The sequence below is a fragment of the Sebastes fasciatus genome, chromosome 4 (genome assembly GCF_043250625.1).
Source record: "Sebastes fasciatus isolate fSebFas1 chromosome 4, fSebFas1.pri, whole genome shotgun sequence".
In the NCBI taxonomy this organism is placed as follows: Eukaryota; Metazoa; Chordata; class Actinopteri; order Perciformes; family Sebastidae; genus Sebastes; species Sebastes fasciatus.
Genome location: NC_133798.1, coordinates 31,662,996 through 31,680,021, shown reverse-complemented (window position 1 = coordinate 31,680,021; position 17,026 = coordinate 31,662,996). Strand labels below are relative to the sequence as shown.

The window sequence follows — 17,026 nt, the reverse complement described above, 5'->3', positions numbered from 1 at the left end:
TTAACAGTGCCATTTTAATGTTTGTGCTTGAAAGACAATTCTTTAAAATTCAAACAGCTATCGTACAGATCAAAATCATAGGTTGACTAAAATCTCTCCTGTACATTTGTATAGATATATTTATATATATATATATATAAACAATGTCCGCTTAACATAAAACTCGTCCTTCAAAAGTAAAAACATACGGAGAACACAGTGGTAATGGAAAGCAAAAAGGAAAGTATGAATTACACTGTAGGGCTCGGCCGGGGTTAAACATGACTCGGGGGAAATGATGGGCATTTAAAATATTTATTATGGCTTACAGTTGATAGGACATCCTGTGTTTATACAGTTCTATTACTTATTGCCACAGCCCCTTCACTCTGAAACAAGTGAAGGGTTCAGAACCAAACTTACAAACACTATGTACAAGTTTTGTTTTTTTCAGCAGTTTTTTGCTTTAAGGTTTCGTCACTGTACAAGCGTCATACCACATACACCAATCTATAGAGCATTTAAACTTACTAATTCTTATTTACAAATATATTTGGTAAAACCCTGATTAATTTCAACAGTATTTAAACCAACCTTGCAACTATTTAAAGATAAAACACTTGAATATCTCAAAATACTTAATAGCAAAAACAACAAAAAAATAAAATAAAATAAAAACCTGCTTGTTTCTTTCTTTGATCCAAAAACACTTTTTTTTTACTAAAAGGTAACACCTGTAAAGTACCTTCAGTTACTCTTCAGTGGCCTTATACCAGTAGGACAAGTACAGTATTTCACTTTAAGTACACATACATACTTTGTCAGTACTGTTCTGAGGCAGTTTCCACCAGTCAAATACTTTATATCTCAACTTATTTCAGTAAATTCTTACACTGTCCCATAATATGCAGGTTGATACACTGGAATAAGGCAACAGTAAAGTAACCTGCTGCATTACCGTCTGTTGTTTTTTTCCTCACTTAAAGTCTTACCAAACCAAACAAATACTTCAAATACTGTGATAGAATAAAACTATGGTCCCCAAGTACACAACTGTAGTACAGTGTAACAAGTACGGATAACAAGTACAAATACTAAAAGTCAAAGGTCGTCAGGTACCTAGTCTTTACATCATGGAGGGAGGTTTTCACAGCGGAATCAGGGAAGGGGAGGAAGAGGAGGAGGAGGAGGAGGAGGAAGAGGAGGGGAGGGTGGAGAAGATGTCTACTTGCTGTTGTTGTTGTTTTCATGCATGTCTCTGTGGAGGATCCAGATGTCCTCGTGTGATTGGTTGTTTTCGTTGATGTTGTTGCGGTAGTAGTTGTTGTTGCTGCTGCTGGGAGGAGTCTGCTTTGTTCTGCTGCTGCTGCTGATGCTGCTGTTGGTGGTTCTGCTGCGGCTCGGGGGCGTCTGGGTTCGGCTGGGGCTGCTGCTGCTGCTGCTGTTATTGTTGCTGCTGGAGGCAGCAGGGGAGGCTCGTGTCTGCTGCCCCCGGCTGCTCGGGACGGGGAGCTGCGATTTGGCGCGAGGGCCTGAACGTCGGTCGCTGCTCGGGACAGCTGCCTGGCTGGACGGACGGACGACAGTCTGCACAAAGAAACAGAGAGTTTGGTGAGTTGGAGCATTTTTTTCCTCATACAGTCAAGAAGAAATAGACATGTCATTTATAAAACTCCACCGTCAAAGCTTCCAAACTACCTCACAAAGTGTGTGGGATCTGGCGGCATCTAGTGGTGAGGTTGCAGATTGCAACCAACTGAAACTTACCCCATGTAGGAGAACTACGGTGAGGAGAAATATGCTCCCTATGTAAATATAAACGGCTCATTCTAAGGTAACGAAAACAACATTCTTATTTTCAGGTGATTATACACTAAAGCAGTGGTTCCCAACCTGGGGTCTGGGTCCCCCTTAGGTGGGCGCCGAAGATCACAGGTGGGGCACCAGGATTTGTCTGCTCTGAGGTTGTTAAAATTAGATTTGCACATGTAGAACTAGTAAAAGTGTTACAAATACCTATGTAATGTTTATAGATGTTTGACAAACAATTTCTTAAAGGTTTACAAATAATTTAGTAATCATTTACTTTTTTATATAGTATATGAAATGTTATATTGTGTGCAACAATAAACTGTTAAAATAACAGAAATTATAGCATTACTAATAATTAGTAAATGTTACGGTCGCCGAGGTGACCGTTCGGTATTGTTAGTATTGTATTGTTGTATGTTGCTGTGCGGCGCTGTTCCCTGTGTTCTTTTTCTCTTGGTGCGTCCAGCTGTCCCGTCGCTCCAAGACGACGTCACGTCTTTCATTATCATTTCATTGTTTGTTAACAGTAAAATAACTATTAACAAAGTTTAATTAACAATCAATTTACCATTCATAAATTATGGTTATTATAATACAATATTATGACTTTTTTTCGGACTTAATTTTGAAGTAAATAATCGGAGTGGAGTGCAGGCTTAAAGAAGAGTTTTATTTTAATAATTGTGTAGGTTGGCTAAGGTAAGGTACAGTATTTTTATATTTTTTTATTTTAGTATTATTTTACAGTATTTTTCCTGCAGGCCAGACATGACTCTGGTGGTCAAAAAAAGTTTAATGTTGTTTAGAAATGCAAAAGAATTGCAATGCAAATTTAACAAGCTGAATCCTACAGTCAAGATGCTGCTGTACATCAAGTACAATCTAAACCTGCAGTGATGACATATTGTACAACAGTACAGTCCTGCTACAACTGCTAATACTGGACAGGTCAATTATGTGTGACAAACACATGAGACACATGATTAAAAGTTGTACAAAACAATCACACACATTCATTTTGAATTTGAGTCACCAGTTTGTGGCTCCGTCAGGTCGCTTAACGGAGCGATAATGATAAGAGATTAGTGAGGAGGGTGGTGTTTGTTTCTACAGAGAACAAAAAAATAATAACAGAAATGAAGTATTCTGTTAGTTTAACATTTCTCCACACAGATTAAATACAGTAGCTATTATTTATAGCCACGCTGAGCTCAGTGTTAGTCATTGATGTATTTGCACTCTTTTTTCCCTCCTCTCACCGTCTGCGGTCGCTGCTGGACGGCGGTTTCCTGCTCGGTCGTGCGGGGCGTCGTCGCTTCGCTTAGAGAGCTGGAGAACAGGATCAAGTCGTCTTTGGCCTGAGAGATCTGTGGGAGATGAACGAGAGCGGACGTTAAGCAGCGGGTAAAACCTCCGACCTGGATGTGAGTAACGACACACAGCTTTAAGTATTCTGTTAGTGTTCAACAGGTCATTATTTGAGGTAAATTACTGGGTGGGATGTTGGTGATGAGATGTCATCAGGGTCATGCAGGTCGAGGTCTGAGATTAGGGGATTACTTTGATACCAATAATTTAGAAACAAAACAAAAAAAAAAGATCATATTTTTGGTATAGTAAACAAGTATTTCTTTGAGGGATCTTTGAACCATAGCGTGGCTGGAAACATCTCTGAAAAAGTATTTAGGTCACCACTGGACACTAAACTCTAATGTCAGACTAATGAAATACTTTCAGATAAGGTTTTAAAAACTCACACCTTGAAGCTGTTGACTAACTACACAGAAATTAGGGCTGTTAATCGATTAAAATATTTAATCATGATTAATAGCAAATTAATCAAAAAAAAAAAATCTGTTCAAAATGTACCTTAAAGGGAGATTTGTCAAGTATTTAATACTCTTATCAACATGGGAGTGGACAAATATGCTGTTTTATGCAAATGTATGTATATATTTATTATTGGAAATCAATTAACAACACAAAACAATGACATATAGAGATATTGTCCAGAAACCCTCACAGGTACTGCATTTAGCATAAAAAAATATGCTCAAATCATAACATGGCAAACATTTTATTTCATATTTAATATTCCTTTTAACCAAATTAATCAGAATCAGTTAAAATTCTTAATGTCCGTTTACGGTTAATTATTAACATCCCTAAATGTGCGCAACAATAAACAGTTAAACAACAAATTAAGCATTACTAATAACGAGTAAACATTATTAATTATCTTTTCATTGTTTAACAGTAAAATAACTTAACTAAAGTTTAATTCACTATCAATTTACCATTTATTAATGATGGTTATTAGTTACATGAGATCCAATTTATTGATTTAAAATTGCAGTATGAGATAGCACATTTATTATATCTGTAAATTAGATTTTTTTTTTAAGGTTTATTGCGGAGTCCTTTGTTGCTACAGTAGAGTTATTAAACAATGACACTTAAAGCTACATCAATTTAAACTGTTTTATGGTACATAGAAACTTGTATTGTCTAGTTATAAAATTATACTTTAATGACGGTTTATAATGTTATGACAAAGGGAAAATCTTTGAAGATTAAAATAATGAATCACACTGAGCAGAGAGCGGCTGACAGTGTTGTACCAGCTGTGCGTGCGTGCGTGCGACAGTACCTTGCTGATGTCTGGCTCTGACTTGCTGGAGCACATAGTCTGCAGCTCTCTGATTAAATCTGTCTCGTCATCAGAGAACACAGGCAGACCTACAGGCTCCCTACAAACACAAAGAAATACAATTTAGTGTCATATGTTAGCTTTTAATACACGGACGTGTAACATCACTACAAATGACAACACGCTAATAATCATCATGAGAGAGAACACAAACCTCTGGACTTTGCCATTAGCGATGAAGCTGACATCAGTGCTAGACAGTGAACCTGCAATCACAAGCACATATGAACAAAAGTTATTAATCAAACACGTCTTCAAAGGGTCAGTCCACTCAAATCACATAAAAATGTTTTAACACTACAGGAATCAAACCATGCAAATAGAGTTTTGAGATTTTTGCCACCCCAACAGTTATGTGTCTTAACTCGTTACTCAGCATAATCACAGACCTTTCTGTCAACAGTTTTAATTAAAAACAACTTGCTCTTGTAGGTAAACCATCCACACTGAGATCTGTGGATTATCCAGAGTACCAGGGCCGTTGTTTGAATGACCGTTCTGCAGCATGTGTTGAGCCTGTCAAACAGCGCCCCCTAGTGGATACTGCTGACACAAAGTCCAGAGTAGGAATCCACATTTCTATACTTAGACATCTAGACCCATAAAGCCCATCCCCTTTCAAAGATCCCAGATGCAGCTGAAAAATGTATCGTTGTTTTATGTTTTATTACTGGAGCCTTCAGGCGGTCCTCGTCAACTTGTAAAGTCAGGAATTATCACTTGTTGTATTGTAAAGTTGCAGGATGTAAATAATGTCAGCCAGGATTTAACCGCTCTTTGTTTTCACACCCTGCATATGTCGTTAAAAATTAAATTGTTGCATTGTTTGCCAGTTGTTATTCATCTTGTGTTGAAGTGAAACGTTACATCATGTACTGTTAACTTGGTTATCATGGAACCTTTTCTGGTTCTTACACTTAGACATTACACTTTACAAATTGACTAAGAGAGGCTAAATACGCCATTAGTTTTGGTCTCTGTGAGGTTAGAAGATGCCATTTACTTTAAGGTCATCTGAAGGGCACAGCACCTTGGTCTTTCAGAGGATCCAAACCCTTAATTTGGGACACAGCTTGCATCACCGCTGACAGAGCAGCCATCTTACCCTCTCTAAAGGAACCACCAGAGCTCCAGCTTAAGGCGAGGTTTCCCTTCTTCCGAGGGCTGGTGTTGGATCGTCTCAACTTGCCGCTGTCTCGTCCCTTTCTACCTCCTCCACCGCCACTTCCTTTATAGGAGCCGATGGCTGACAGAGGGAAGGTCCCGCCCCGAAACTCCAGCAGATACCTGTCAATCTCTGCAGGAGATGAAGGGGAAGAAATACACATCAGTATCGTTTTATGTCATTCTTTCTTTTCTATTTTCTAGTAGGTGGTTCCTGCAGAGGGTGACACGTGTGAATGTCATCACGCACCGTGTCGAGGCAGAGGGCAGCCCTGGAGAACAGCCTTGTTGACGAGGATGCTGAGGGCTGCTTTCACCACGGCCTGCTGCCCGGCACTCAGCCCACAGTTGCCAGGAGACGATCGCTGCGACGATGGCGATGTGGAAGTGGAGGACGAGGAGCGCTTGGCTGTTACCCGCGAGATGATGGCTTCTTCCACGCGAGGGACGACCACAGCATTCCAGAGCCGAGCCAGCCACCTGAGTAAGTACACACACATATACACAGATCAGCCAGCAAGTCAGACTGAATGTCACTATATAGTATGCCATGAAATAAAATATTAAAATGTAAGAAAAATATCATAAAAATGTCATGATATATATACTGAAACGTCACAGTGTAGTATGTCAAACAAGTTCAAAAAAGTCATAGTATAGTATGTTGAAAAAAGTTTTAAAAAAGTCAAAGTATAGTATAGTATGTCGATAATAGTCCTACTATAATATGTGGGATAAAAGTCATAGTATAGTATTTCTATGACTTTTTTTCGACATACTATACTATGACTTTTTTTATGAATTTTTTCGAACATATACTATAACTTTTTTTGGCATACTATACTATGACTTTTTTTCGACATACTGTGCTATGACTTTTTTCAACCAAATATACTATGACTTTTTTCTTTAAACTTTTTTTGACATACTATGCTATTACTTTTTAATGACTTTTTTCGACAAACTGTACATTTACTTTTTTTTTCTTCGAAATACGATACTACGACGTTTTTCAACATACTATACTATGATTTTTTTTCTGGCGAAAAAAGCCATAAAAAAGAAAACTAGGACTTTTTTCAACATACTATACTATGACTTTTTTCGACGTGCTATGACTTTTTTTTTTTTTACTTTTTTCAACAAACTATACTATGACTTTTTTATGCCTTTTTTTGACATACTAAACTATGACTTTTTTTAAAAATATTTTTCGACATACTATGATGTGACTTTTTTAGGACTTTTTCGTCATACTCTACTGTGACTTTTTTTATGTCGAAAAAAGTCATAGTATAGGATGCTGTACCATGTAATTTCATATATTACAAACACATACACACCTGACGACTGCCTGTGTGTTGTCTCGGACCACAGGGCAGGACAGGAAGAGCTGCGGGCCCAGCAAAGCTTCATGGGTCCCCAGACGGGACAAACAGGCGTTGAGCTGCTGCCAAACCTGGCTCACCCACAACACCGACCGCTCCATAACGCCATCAGGTGACCAAACTCCAGTCCCCATCTGGAGGAATTGCGGAGGAAAGGATTTAATTTGTTTTGCTTTTGTCCTGCTGATAACACACTACTGAACTTGAAGTAAAATAGTGATGAAACCAAAGGAGGTTGATCATCTTGACAGTTACAATCTTCATAACAACTATTGATTCCAGTCAACAAGTTGCTGTACCAAACATCTCTTATTTAACCATTTTAAGTTTTTAATATTTTTTTGCATTTATTTTTGTCAAATGAAAAATGAAAGAACAACTACATTAAAATTTATACATTTTGATATATGATTTTGGCTGGAACTAAACCTCTCACTGACCTTATGAAGCAGCTTCCTGCGGAGGTGTCTTCCCAGCAGGCCGTGCATTGGCTCCTGATCCCATCGCAGCGTTACCCAGCGGAAATGCTGCTGCAGACGGAGTTCTGATCCCTGCAGGCGGGGCTTTGACAGCGTCGCAATCAGGAAGCTGCCTTCGCAGAAGTGGTGGGGACCTGAGGGATGAATAAATAGAAAGTTGATTCTGTTAGTCAAACATTTATTTGGTGGTTATCTGGTTTTAGAAGATGACACTCGCACACAGTTTTACTCAAAGTCACATCTGTTACTGGTCGAACCACTAAGCCAAATTCTTGCATATTTATTGCACTTGTTGAGAACTGAATTGAGAATATAATGCTATAATTACATCTTTATACCACATAGATACTTTAAGGCTGTAGATTTGTTTATGATTGTGGTTCGAGTCAAATCCCGGCTGCAGTGAGTCGTACCGGTGTTGAGAACCAACGGTGAAGCAGAGCCCCTGTTGTCCAGACTGTGGCAGAGGTCTCCCAGTAGGCCTGTTAGAGATGAAGCCTTCTCCAGTCCCTCCAGCAGCACCACCACACAGTGACGAGTGGAAGCTCCTGGCACCCCGACCCCTGACCTCACCGCCGGCACCAGGAAACCTGAGACAGGAAGAGGCAGGAACCAACAATGAGATTTCTAATGGTAACTTATGAGCTAAAACACGAAAGACAATTTAGGCTTTGATTTAATATTATTAATCGCTGTGACTATTCTCTCTGCTGCGGTCGTATATGATGTGCAAATAATTTGTGTACTGGTTATATTTTCCAATTTTCTGAAATGCATTCATGGTTATACTGTTTCATTGTTTCTCTAAAACTTAGTGATCTATTGTTTTATTATTTCTTTTGTACAGCATTCTATTATTTCTATTTGTTAGTTTATTTCTGGAGTTGGGCACAAAATGATTTCATTAAGTGTTTTACTGTGTATGATTGTGTATGTGATGAATAAACATTATTTGATTTGATTATAAGCTGCTGCACGTATTAATACTTATTTTACAGACCTCTTAAATTCTAAAGACACATTACGACATTTCTTTATAGACTATACTGTTACTTTTTTCATGTTTTTCAACATATAATATAAGTTTTTTATCATGACTTTTTTCGACATATTATATTACTTTTTTCATGTCATTTTTCGACATGCAATATTATAACTTTTTTCCATGACATTTGTCGAAAAAAGTTTTAAAAAAGAGTCAAGTCATATTATAGTATGTCAAAAAAATGTATGGAAAAAAAAGTCATAGTATAGTATGTCGATAAAAAAGGCATAGTATAGCATGTCGAAGAATAAAAAAAAAAAGTCATAGTATATTATGTCGAAAAATGGCATGGAAAAAAAAGTAAAAGTATAGTATGTCGAAAAAAAATCTCATTCAAAAAATCACATTGTAGTATGTCGAAAAAACAAAACACTCATAGTATAGTACGTCGAAAAAAAAGTCATAGTATAGTATGTGGAAAAATGTCATTGTACAGAAAGTCATAAAAATGTCATAGCATAGTATGTCATAAAAAGTAATTTTATAGTATTTGAAAAATGTCAGAAAAAAATCATAGAATAATATGTCATTAAAAAAGTCCTGCCCCTGAACGTGACATGAAATGCATCCGTTATGTTTTAATCATCCGCAGCACATTTCAGTACTTTCACTTAATAGTTTTCATTCAATACACAACTCGACTACTGCGTCAATCTGTGCCCCCATAACAAGCGTCTGTCAGGTTAGCAATGACAACTTGTAGAAAGCTACTGTTTATATGACAACATCTGGCACAGAAGTCACATTCTGCCATCAATGCTAGTGCTGTTAGCTAAAGTTAGCGATTTCAGTGGACAACTCTGCAGTTTAATGAGGGAGTGAGATGGAAAAGATATTTTGTTTAATGTGTGCACTTTTCCTGGCGCTGTTGGAGAACCATAAATTATGCTTAAAGGATTGATCTATTATTAAAATGGCTGCTGATTCATTTTCTGAAAAAGAAAACAACTGAAAAACCTCATTGCTGCTGCCCTGTGAAACCTGCTCTGCATGTGCGTGTGCATGTGCATGTGCATGTGCATGTGCATCCCTACCACAGGTGATGAAAGTCTCCAGCAGCTGCTCTTTGGTCAGGCTCTCCTCGACCTCCACCCTCACCACGTCACAGCCGAGCCCCCCCATCTCCTGCTTGGACTGGTGGAAAGAAAGAGAGAGAGAGGAGGGGGAGAAGAGTCAGAGAGGTAAGAAGGGAGCACGTTGTCATGGAAACAAAGGAAATCTACTACTACTACTACTATGCGCCGAGAGAAATGCAGCAAGAGGAGAATTTGAATGAGCTGAGAGGGCTTTTCCAGGCATATCGCTGCTATCAAAGAGAGGAGGGTCGAAATGCAGCTGATGAAGACGTTTTCCTCCCATCTGTCCTTTATTTCTCTTTAAATATTGTAGTTTATCAGTATAATGCACATGTATAAAATGATATATATAAAAAAGGTAGAGGCATACAGCACTAAACTGTGGAAAAAAAGCAAAAACAGATGAAGATGAAAGAATATATGATGATCAATTATCGGTTTCAGAGGAGGCCGACAAGCTGTCTTTTCAAAAAGGTCGATCTAAATAAAAATCGAATCTTCATCATAACCTTGAAACATTTTTTTTAAATGCATTCATTTCTTCATGCAACCACGTGTTTTTTTATCTGCTCATATCAGATTTCTGTGCTGCTGCAGAAAAAAAAAAAAAGCATCCGATTCGTTTACCATGGAAACACTCGAGATTGAACACTGCAGCGATAACACTTCCAAATGTGCTCCGATAGTTACAGCACAGTGTGCCGGCCAAGTTATAAAAATAAAAATGTCAACGCTATTGATTTATCAGTTTGACTGTATGAGCTATCCCTGACCGGTAGATGCACCAAAGCAGGACTGGCTGACCTGCAGCATGTTTCATCATGTTGTAGTGACATATAACAGTGATTTGCTGTTTGCATCCGATTTCTGTTTCATTGCATCACACTGTGCAACAGAGCCAAATTTAACTCTCTTTAAAAAAGTAGGGGTGGAAGGGGGGTATAGCGGACGTTTCCCAAACCTCCGAGATGAAAAAAGCTCACAATTTCACCTCTTTCATGTGGTATTGTAGGTCCATGAATGAACACTGACACACTGACAGCTGTTGTTGCCTGTTGGGCTGCAGTTTGCCATGTTATGATTTGAGCATATTTTTTATGCTAAATGCAGTACCTGTGAGGGTTTCTGGACAATATGTGTCATTGTTTTGTGTTGTTAATTGATTTCCAATAATAAATATATACATACATTTGCATAAAGCAGCATATTTGTCCACTCCAATGTTGATAAGAGTATTAAATACTTGACAAATCTCCCTTTAAGGTACATTTTGAACTGATAAAAAAAATGTGCAAAAGAGTTTTTCTGTAATTGTTTGTCTATGTTTGCTTTAATGTTTATGTTTAAAAAAAAAAAAACTAACTGGGGACAGGGACTGCAAATTTGCCTATTAAACATTGCATCAGTGGCATTTTATTTAAATGTAACAATGTCAACATATCAAATAAACAAATAAAATAAAGAAAATAAAAAGTGATGTTTCTGTTATTCCTCTATTGGAGCTATAGAAGGAGCATCAGCCCTGTTAGTCTGTATGGTTTTGTAAAGGTTTCCAATAAAACCATATTCGTAGCTACATCATTGAAGATTTAACTGACATGGCTATTTCTCTCATTTTACTTTAAAATGAATAATTCCCTTTAAACAGTGTTCTTGAACTGTTGGTCGTACCTTAATGCAGCGGGCGACCAGATTAGCGATGTACTCCTGACAGCTGCCTTCAAGCCCATGAAAGATGAGGTTCCCGTACTGTTCCACCTGGATGGAGACGGAGAAACAGGTGGATGAATTAGTTTATCAATGAACTAAAAAAAATAAAGTGTTAATAGTCAGAATAAAGTTATAATGAATGTTATGCAGATGATGAAGGAATTGTGGCTTTTCTACTGCTGCACTCTTAGAAATAGACTTCAGATCGCTTTATTTGTGTACAGCTCTTTGAACAGGAACCTTCCCTCATATTTCCATGAATAAAACTCCTATAATCGCCAATTCCACAATTATTCGACGCAAAATAACTACAAACTCAGACCTCATTCTGTATGCGTCGAACATCTCAGCTACAGTTGGGTTTAATTTACCGAGGTTCGGTGATATAGAACGCGCTCCCAGCTAATTTTTTTAAAGTTGGCACCAGAACAATTTAAGAAATAATCTTTAATTATCTCCCCAAAGTTTTCCTTATGGATTATCTTTGTAAATTAATAACTAATAATGAGTTTTTATTGATGATTTAATAATGTGAATCCTAATTCTATTTCATCACTTTGTTTACTTGCATATATGGATGTCTGCTGGTGTTACTTTTCTTCTTCTTCTTCTTCTCTCTCTTTCACCATCCTTTTTAATATTTTATTCTCTTTTTATAATTGATTACAGTATGCACTGGAGAGTGCCCTGATGCCCCTCTGACGGTTCGTTGCACCTCTCCATCACATTTGTACCTTTTTTATATGTGTCAACAAATAAAATCTAAAGTCATTCTGGATAAGAGCATAAACTAAATACCTGAAATAAAATGCAACATGTGATCATGAATGAACAAATAAATAAAAGAGCAGTTGTATTAAGGAGACCATGATTTGGGTTCTGGATGATAATGACTATGTCAGAAGAATATTAGCCCTTAATTAGCTATACTAAATAGCATCTTTAACATGTGTACTACTCACTCTCAGTTATCCATTTGTTGATCTATAGAAATAAATAGTAAGAATACAAATTTTGCAAACGTTCCTCCTTATAAATAAAATACTAGAATGATTAATTAAGTGGAAAATATTACATGGATTGATTAATAATACAACAGTTGAATCCCAGACTCCCCTTAACCCAGTTGCATGCCAAAGCAATGATCTAAGCTGTGAAATATATTTCACTGTCAGACTCGAGTCACTTTGGATTAAAGCATCAATTCGCCGTCAAAAATAGAAATCAGTGATGAAAAGTGGGATTTAAAACATTTCACAGACGCTGCTGGATAAAATCTCAGCCCTGAGATGCTTTGGTTTCTCAGCAAGTGCTGCTGTCAATGATGCTTCTTTCATCTGCATGTTCTAACGTGTGTTTTATTGCTCTTGTAAAATGTAAATTGGTGATCTTGATTCACTTCTTCACCTCGACACATCCAGCAGGGGGCGCTGTAGCTGTGGCACTTTAATCCTCTCCGTTTCCTTTCATCCACCCATTCATCTCTCTATATTTACCGTTCTCTTGCTGCAGTCTTCTAGCTTCCTCTCTATTTTTCGACGTCTTACTCATCTAATCCCTCGCAGTTCTTTGTGTGTGTGATTGCATGAGTGTGTGTGTGTGTGTGTGTGTTTGCGTACCAGGCGGACGTAGTTGTGCAGCAGCGGCAGGGGGAAGAGGTATTCCAGAGCCAACTCATCGAGACACGACTCAGACAGACCTGTCAAAAACACACACACACACACACAATTCACACAATGAATCCTCAAATCCGCTCTGGTTTACATGCTCAGTGTCAGCAGCCGACAACAGCGAGCTTCAGCTCTTCAGTCACATCACACAGTGGCAAACCTCAAGGTGCCCTTGTGGTGAGACTGTCCTGAAACTTAGACGTCACAACATTCAACAGCTGTTCATCCTCAGGTGCTTTTCAGCTCGCGATATAATAAATGTGAGCACCATTATCAGTTAATTAGAACAGAACAGAGTGTCAGTCAGTCAGTGTGGTCATTCACTCACTTAATAGCCCTTAATGCTTTATATCAGTGAGAAGGTTTTAATCTGCTTCCTGAGGAAATCAACAACACTAACTCATCCTTTCCTCAAAGATTCTCATTAAACATGTTTTCAGATCTGAAAGCTTTGTTTAATTCTGTTCCTTGCACAGGTAAACTAGTAAGTAGTTGACTCCGGTTTTGTGCAGCTCTCTAAACGTACTTAGACAGAAATAGAAACCCTAACCCCTGACCCTTTTGGTGGAAACCCAGCAAAGGACAACAAAGCTGGACAAATAAAGGCAAGGAATAGAAAGAACTGTTATGTACACAAGTAGTGATAAAATAGGATATATAATATTATATAAATATAAGGGCTGTAAATCGATTTAAGTATTTAATCGCGATTAATTGCATGATTGTCCACAGTTAATCGTGATTAATCGCACATTTTTTATCTCTTCAAAATGTACTTTAAAGGGAGATTTGTGAAGTATTTAATACTCTTATCAACATGGGAGTGGGCAAATATGCTGATTTATGCAAATGCATGTAAATATTTATTATTGGAAATCAATTAACAACACAAAACAGAACAATTAATTCCTTAATTGAAATGAACTAATTGGCGTATATGAATAACATCTCCATTTTCCAATTATTGTGCATAGTTCTTTCCAGGAGCAATCATATGAATTTCAAGTTACATATTTGGCTCATAGTTCCCTCAAATTTCCCAGAAGAATAAAATAAAGACGAAGAAGAAAACAAAGAAGAAACATCAGGGGTGCAATATGTTTGGATTTTTTTACACACCGTCTCTTAATCAAATTTCAATAAACATTTGATTAATACGTTCCAGCTGTTAAAGCATTCGGATTTCTTTCCACTGAAGCCTGTGAATGCGGTGAGTGTGAGACAGACGAACAAGCAGAGGGCGAAAACTGAAGCGCCGGACATCTCCTGGCTCGACGCCATCACAGTGACGCACAGCCAGGTCGATACGGCCCTCTGAGTCAGGACTTCACCAGCCACCTCACTTAATGAGACGTCTTCTGAAGGAAGACGCTCAGAAAGACGGAGAGAAAATAAGTACGATGGAGATGGAGAAAGACGCAGAGAGAGGCAGAAAATGGACTGATGAACGAGTGAAGAGCGGAGGTGGAGAGAGATGGAGAGTTTGGCTGCTGCTCAGCCTGATTTTCACGGTGCCAGACTATTGTTCAGTCTTTTTTACTGACTCACTGAGACGAGAAATACACTAGATAAAGCAATTTAAGGAACGGAGGCAGCGAAAAAGAAGAAGCAGCACTCGCAGCAGACAGCAAGAAAGATTATTCCAATATCTGTAGAGCGAGACAGTCTACTGCTCAGGGCCGCTGCTGTGACTCATCTATAATCATTAACAGAGGTGTCTGAGGAACCATTCTGGGTCTGTCCAGACCTGTTCTGGTCCCAGTTATCTCTTTAAACATGGTTTAAAACAAAGACTGAACACTGTCATATCATATTACAGATCATTCTGAAAGATTAAACAGTATAGTGTTGGAGAAACGGTTGTCCAGTCAGAGCTTTGTGGGCCGATTGAGAATAAAGGTCATCTTTATACGTTGCTAGTAACCTAGCGGTGTGTGGATTCTAACTTAATGTAGACCCTGACCTGATAAATCAATAGAAAATAATTAATCACATTAATTATAATAACTTATTAATTCTGAAATAGGCTGATTATTAATTAGTAAAAATACTTCTTCCTGGAAATTCTTGAAAAATGTTCTGGCTCAAATGTTCCTTCACGCGGTGTGACTCAGTGAGCAGATCCTGGTACATCGCTGCCCACGCTGCAAATGCATCCAAACTGATTTGTAAGGCCCCCTTTCATCCAACAAATGGCATCATTTATTATCAGAGACGGTAGCTCTGATTCTCAGAGCTGCTGAATGAACAACGGACTCGGGTTGCCAGGTTTGTACCTTTGAGGCGGATGGTGATGCACTGGCTGAGAGGCTTTCTGACCAGGTCCCAGGGGGATAAAGGCAGCTCCTGATCTGGCAACCACTCGGTATCTCCTGGAAGAGACAGAGACAGAGACGCATTAGGAAACTGAGACACAATCACACAAACTGTGTTAAATAAAACAATAATAAATACTATGAAATGCTAAAGAATGTTGTTAGTTTACAAAAACACAAAATAGTATACATACAGTACATGCATAAAATATGGTATATGCATAAGTTATATGCACCACAATATATAATTTATCTGCACGTCCTGTTTAACGTAGAATAAAGTCATTTTTGCTGTCACACCCGAATTAATACCTAAAGCACAGAATGTACTTTTCTAAAGCAAATGCAACAGAGATGCAACATTTATACACATAATATTCTCCTTTTCCTTCCGTCATATATGAAGCAGGAGAATCAGTAGGGCTGCTTCTCTCACAGGGTCTAATTAGAGTAAATACACATCACATTAGGATGTGTAACATCATGCATCATACGAGGAGTTTTAGCAATTAAGAGGTAAAATGCCCTTTCTAGAGAGTAGAGTAGGCGTTTCTTTCTAATGTTTGAAATGCATAAAATAGCAAAACGCTTCAACCTCGAGAACAGAGAACCAGCATGAAACTACTGTTTGAGAAAAACTTTAAAGTACCGGAAAGATTGCAGCTGTGTGTGTAAATTGGTTTCTCCTTCTAGACTTCATATCATGATATCAAATATATTCTCTTCAGCTGCAACTGAAATCAAATCTGATAGGTAAAGAGGTTTTTTTCTTCCCTTTTAGATTTAGATTAGATTCAACTTTTTTGTCATTGCACATAGTACAAGTACAACGAAATGCAGTTTTGCATCTAACCAAACTAGCAAAGTGATATATGTGGTGTATATAGATATATACAGATTGAAGTTAAGGTGCAAAGGATAGACATATGTTATATTCTGATGAATAAGAGTTAAGTATAAGTTGCATGCTGATAAGATAAGATGAGATATTCCTTTATTAGTCCCACAGTGGGGAATTTTGCAGTGTACAGCAGCAAATGGAATAGTGCAAAAAACAAGAAGCATCAGCTAACACAGTAAAAAAGTATAAAAATAGGAGAAGTATATACAGTATTGACAATAAACAGACTATTAACAAAATTGCACAATTGAATGATGAAATATTGTATAAAAATGTTGTGTAAGAGTATTATAAAGAATAAATTACATATACAGGAGGAGTTATATTTATAAATATTATATAAATAATATAATAAATATAATCTAGTGCTTCCCACAAGCACTTGAATGCGAATCGACAACAGTTTTCAGAACAGTCCCTGCTCTCGCCATGCAACAACAACAACAACACAACAAAACATGATGTGTATGGTGACGCATCCTAAAGCCAGTTTCCACTCTCTGTACGAGGTGTTCAATGTCATACTGACATAAATGGAAACCAGTGGCTGCCTGGAGAAAAAAATAATAATTCAATCACTCGAAAACCTTCAGCACAGGTCGTCTTTAGGATCAGGCACATTTCATCTACAGTGTGCATGAGACAAGAAGTGTACTTTTTCAACCGAAACTAAACATCACATGTAACAGGAGAGACTTCAGAGACCGGGTCCAAAGCACACAGGAAGCACAAGGATATAAGGAAACTTAACTTTATTACAGACTAACGTTTCGACGC

At 37.8% G+C, this 17,026-nt stretch overlaps 1 protein-coding gene across 3 annotated transcripts in view; it reads right to left on the bottom strand.

Moving 5' to 3' along the window:
- Positions 1 to 280: 280 nt before the first annotated feature.
- The window catches only part of cttnbp2 (cortactin binding protein 2), a 97,193-nt gene continuing 80,447 nt past the window's right edge, over positions 281 to 17,026 (bottom strand). For 2 of the 3 annotated variants that reach the window (XM_074633634.1, XM_074633636.1), the window contains 13 exons: positions 15,310 to 15,405; positions 12,983 to 13,062; positions 11,325 to 11,411; positions 9,612 to 9,711; positions 7,946 to 8,122; positions 7,494 to 7,666; positions 7,009 to 7,187; positions 5,916 to 6,145; positions 5,607 to 5,798; positions 4,656 to 4,707; positions 4,442 to 4,541; positions 3,051 to 3,158; positions 281 to 1,566 (listed from right to left, as the gene is read on the bottom strand). In XM_074633634.1, coding sequence (XP_074489735.1) covers positions 1,204 to 1,566; positions 3,051 to 3,158; positions 4,442 to 4,541; positions 4,656 to 4,707; positions 5,607 to 5,798; positions 5,916 to 6,145; positions 7,009 to 7,187; positions 7,494 to 7,666; positions 7,946 to 8,122; positions 9,612 to 9,711; positions 11,325 to 11,411; positions 12,983 to 13,062; positions 15,310 to 15,405 — 1,937 coding nt within the window. In that variant the 3' untranslated portion in view covers positions 281 to 1,203. Of the gene's footprint in view, positions 1,567 to 2,802; positions 2,899 to 3,050; positions 3,159 to 4,441; positions 4,542 to 4,655; positions 4,708 to 5,606; positions 5,799 to 5,915; positions 6,146 to 7,008; positions 7,188 to 7,493; positions 7,667 to 7,945; positions 8,123 to 9,611; positions 9,712 to 11,324; positions 11,412 to 12,982; positions 13,063 to 15,309; positions 15,406 to 17,026 lie in introns of all 3 variants that reach the window. The other variant, XM_074633635.1, reaches the window with a different exon arrangement.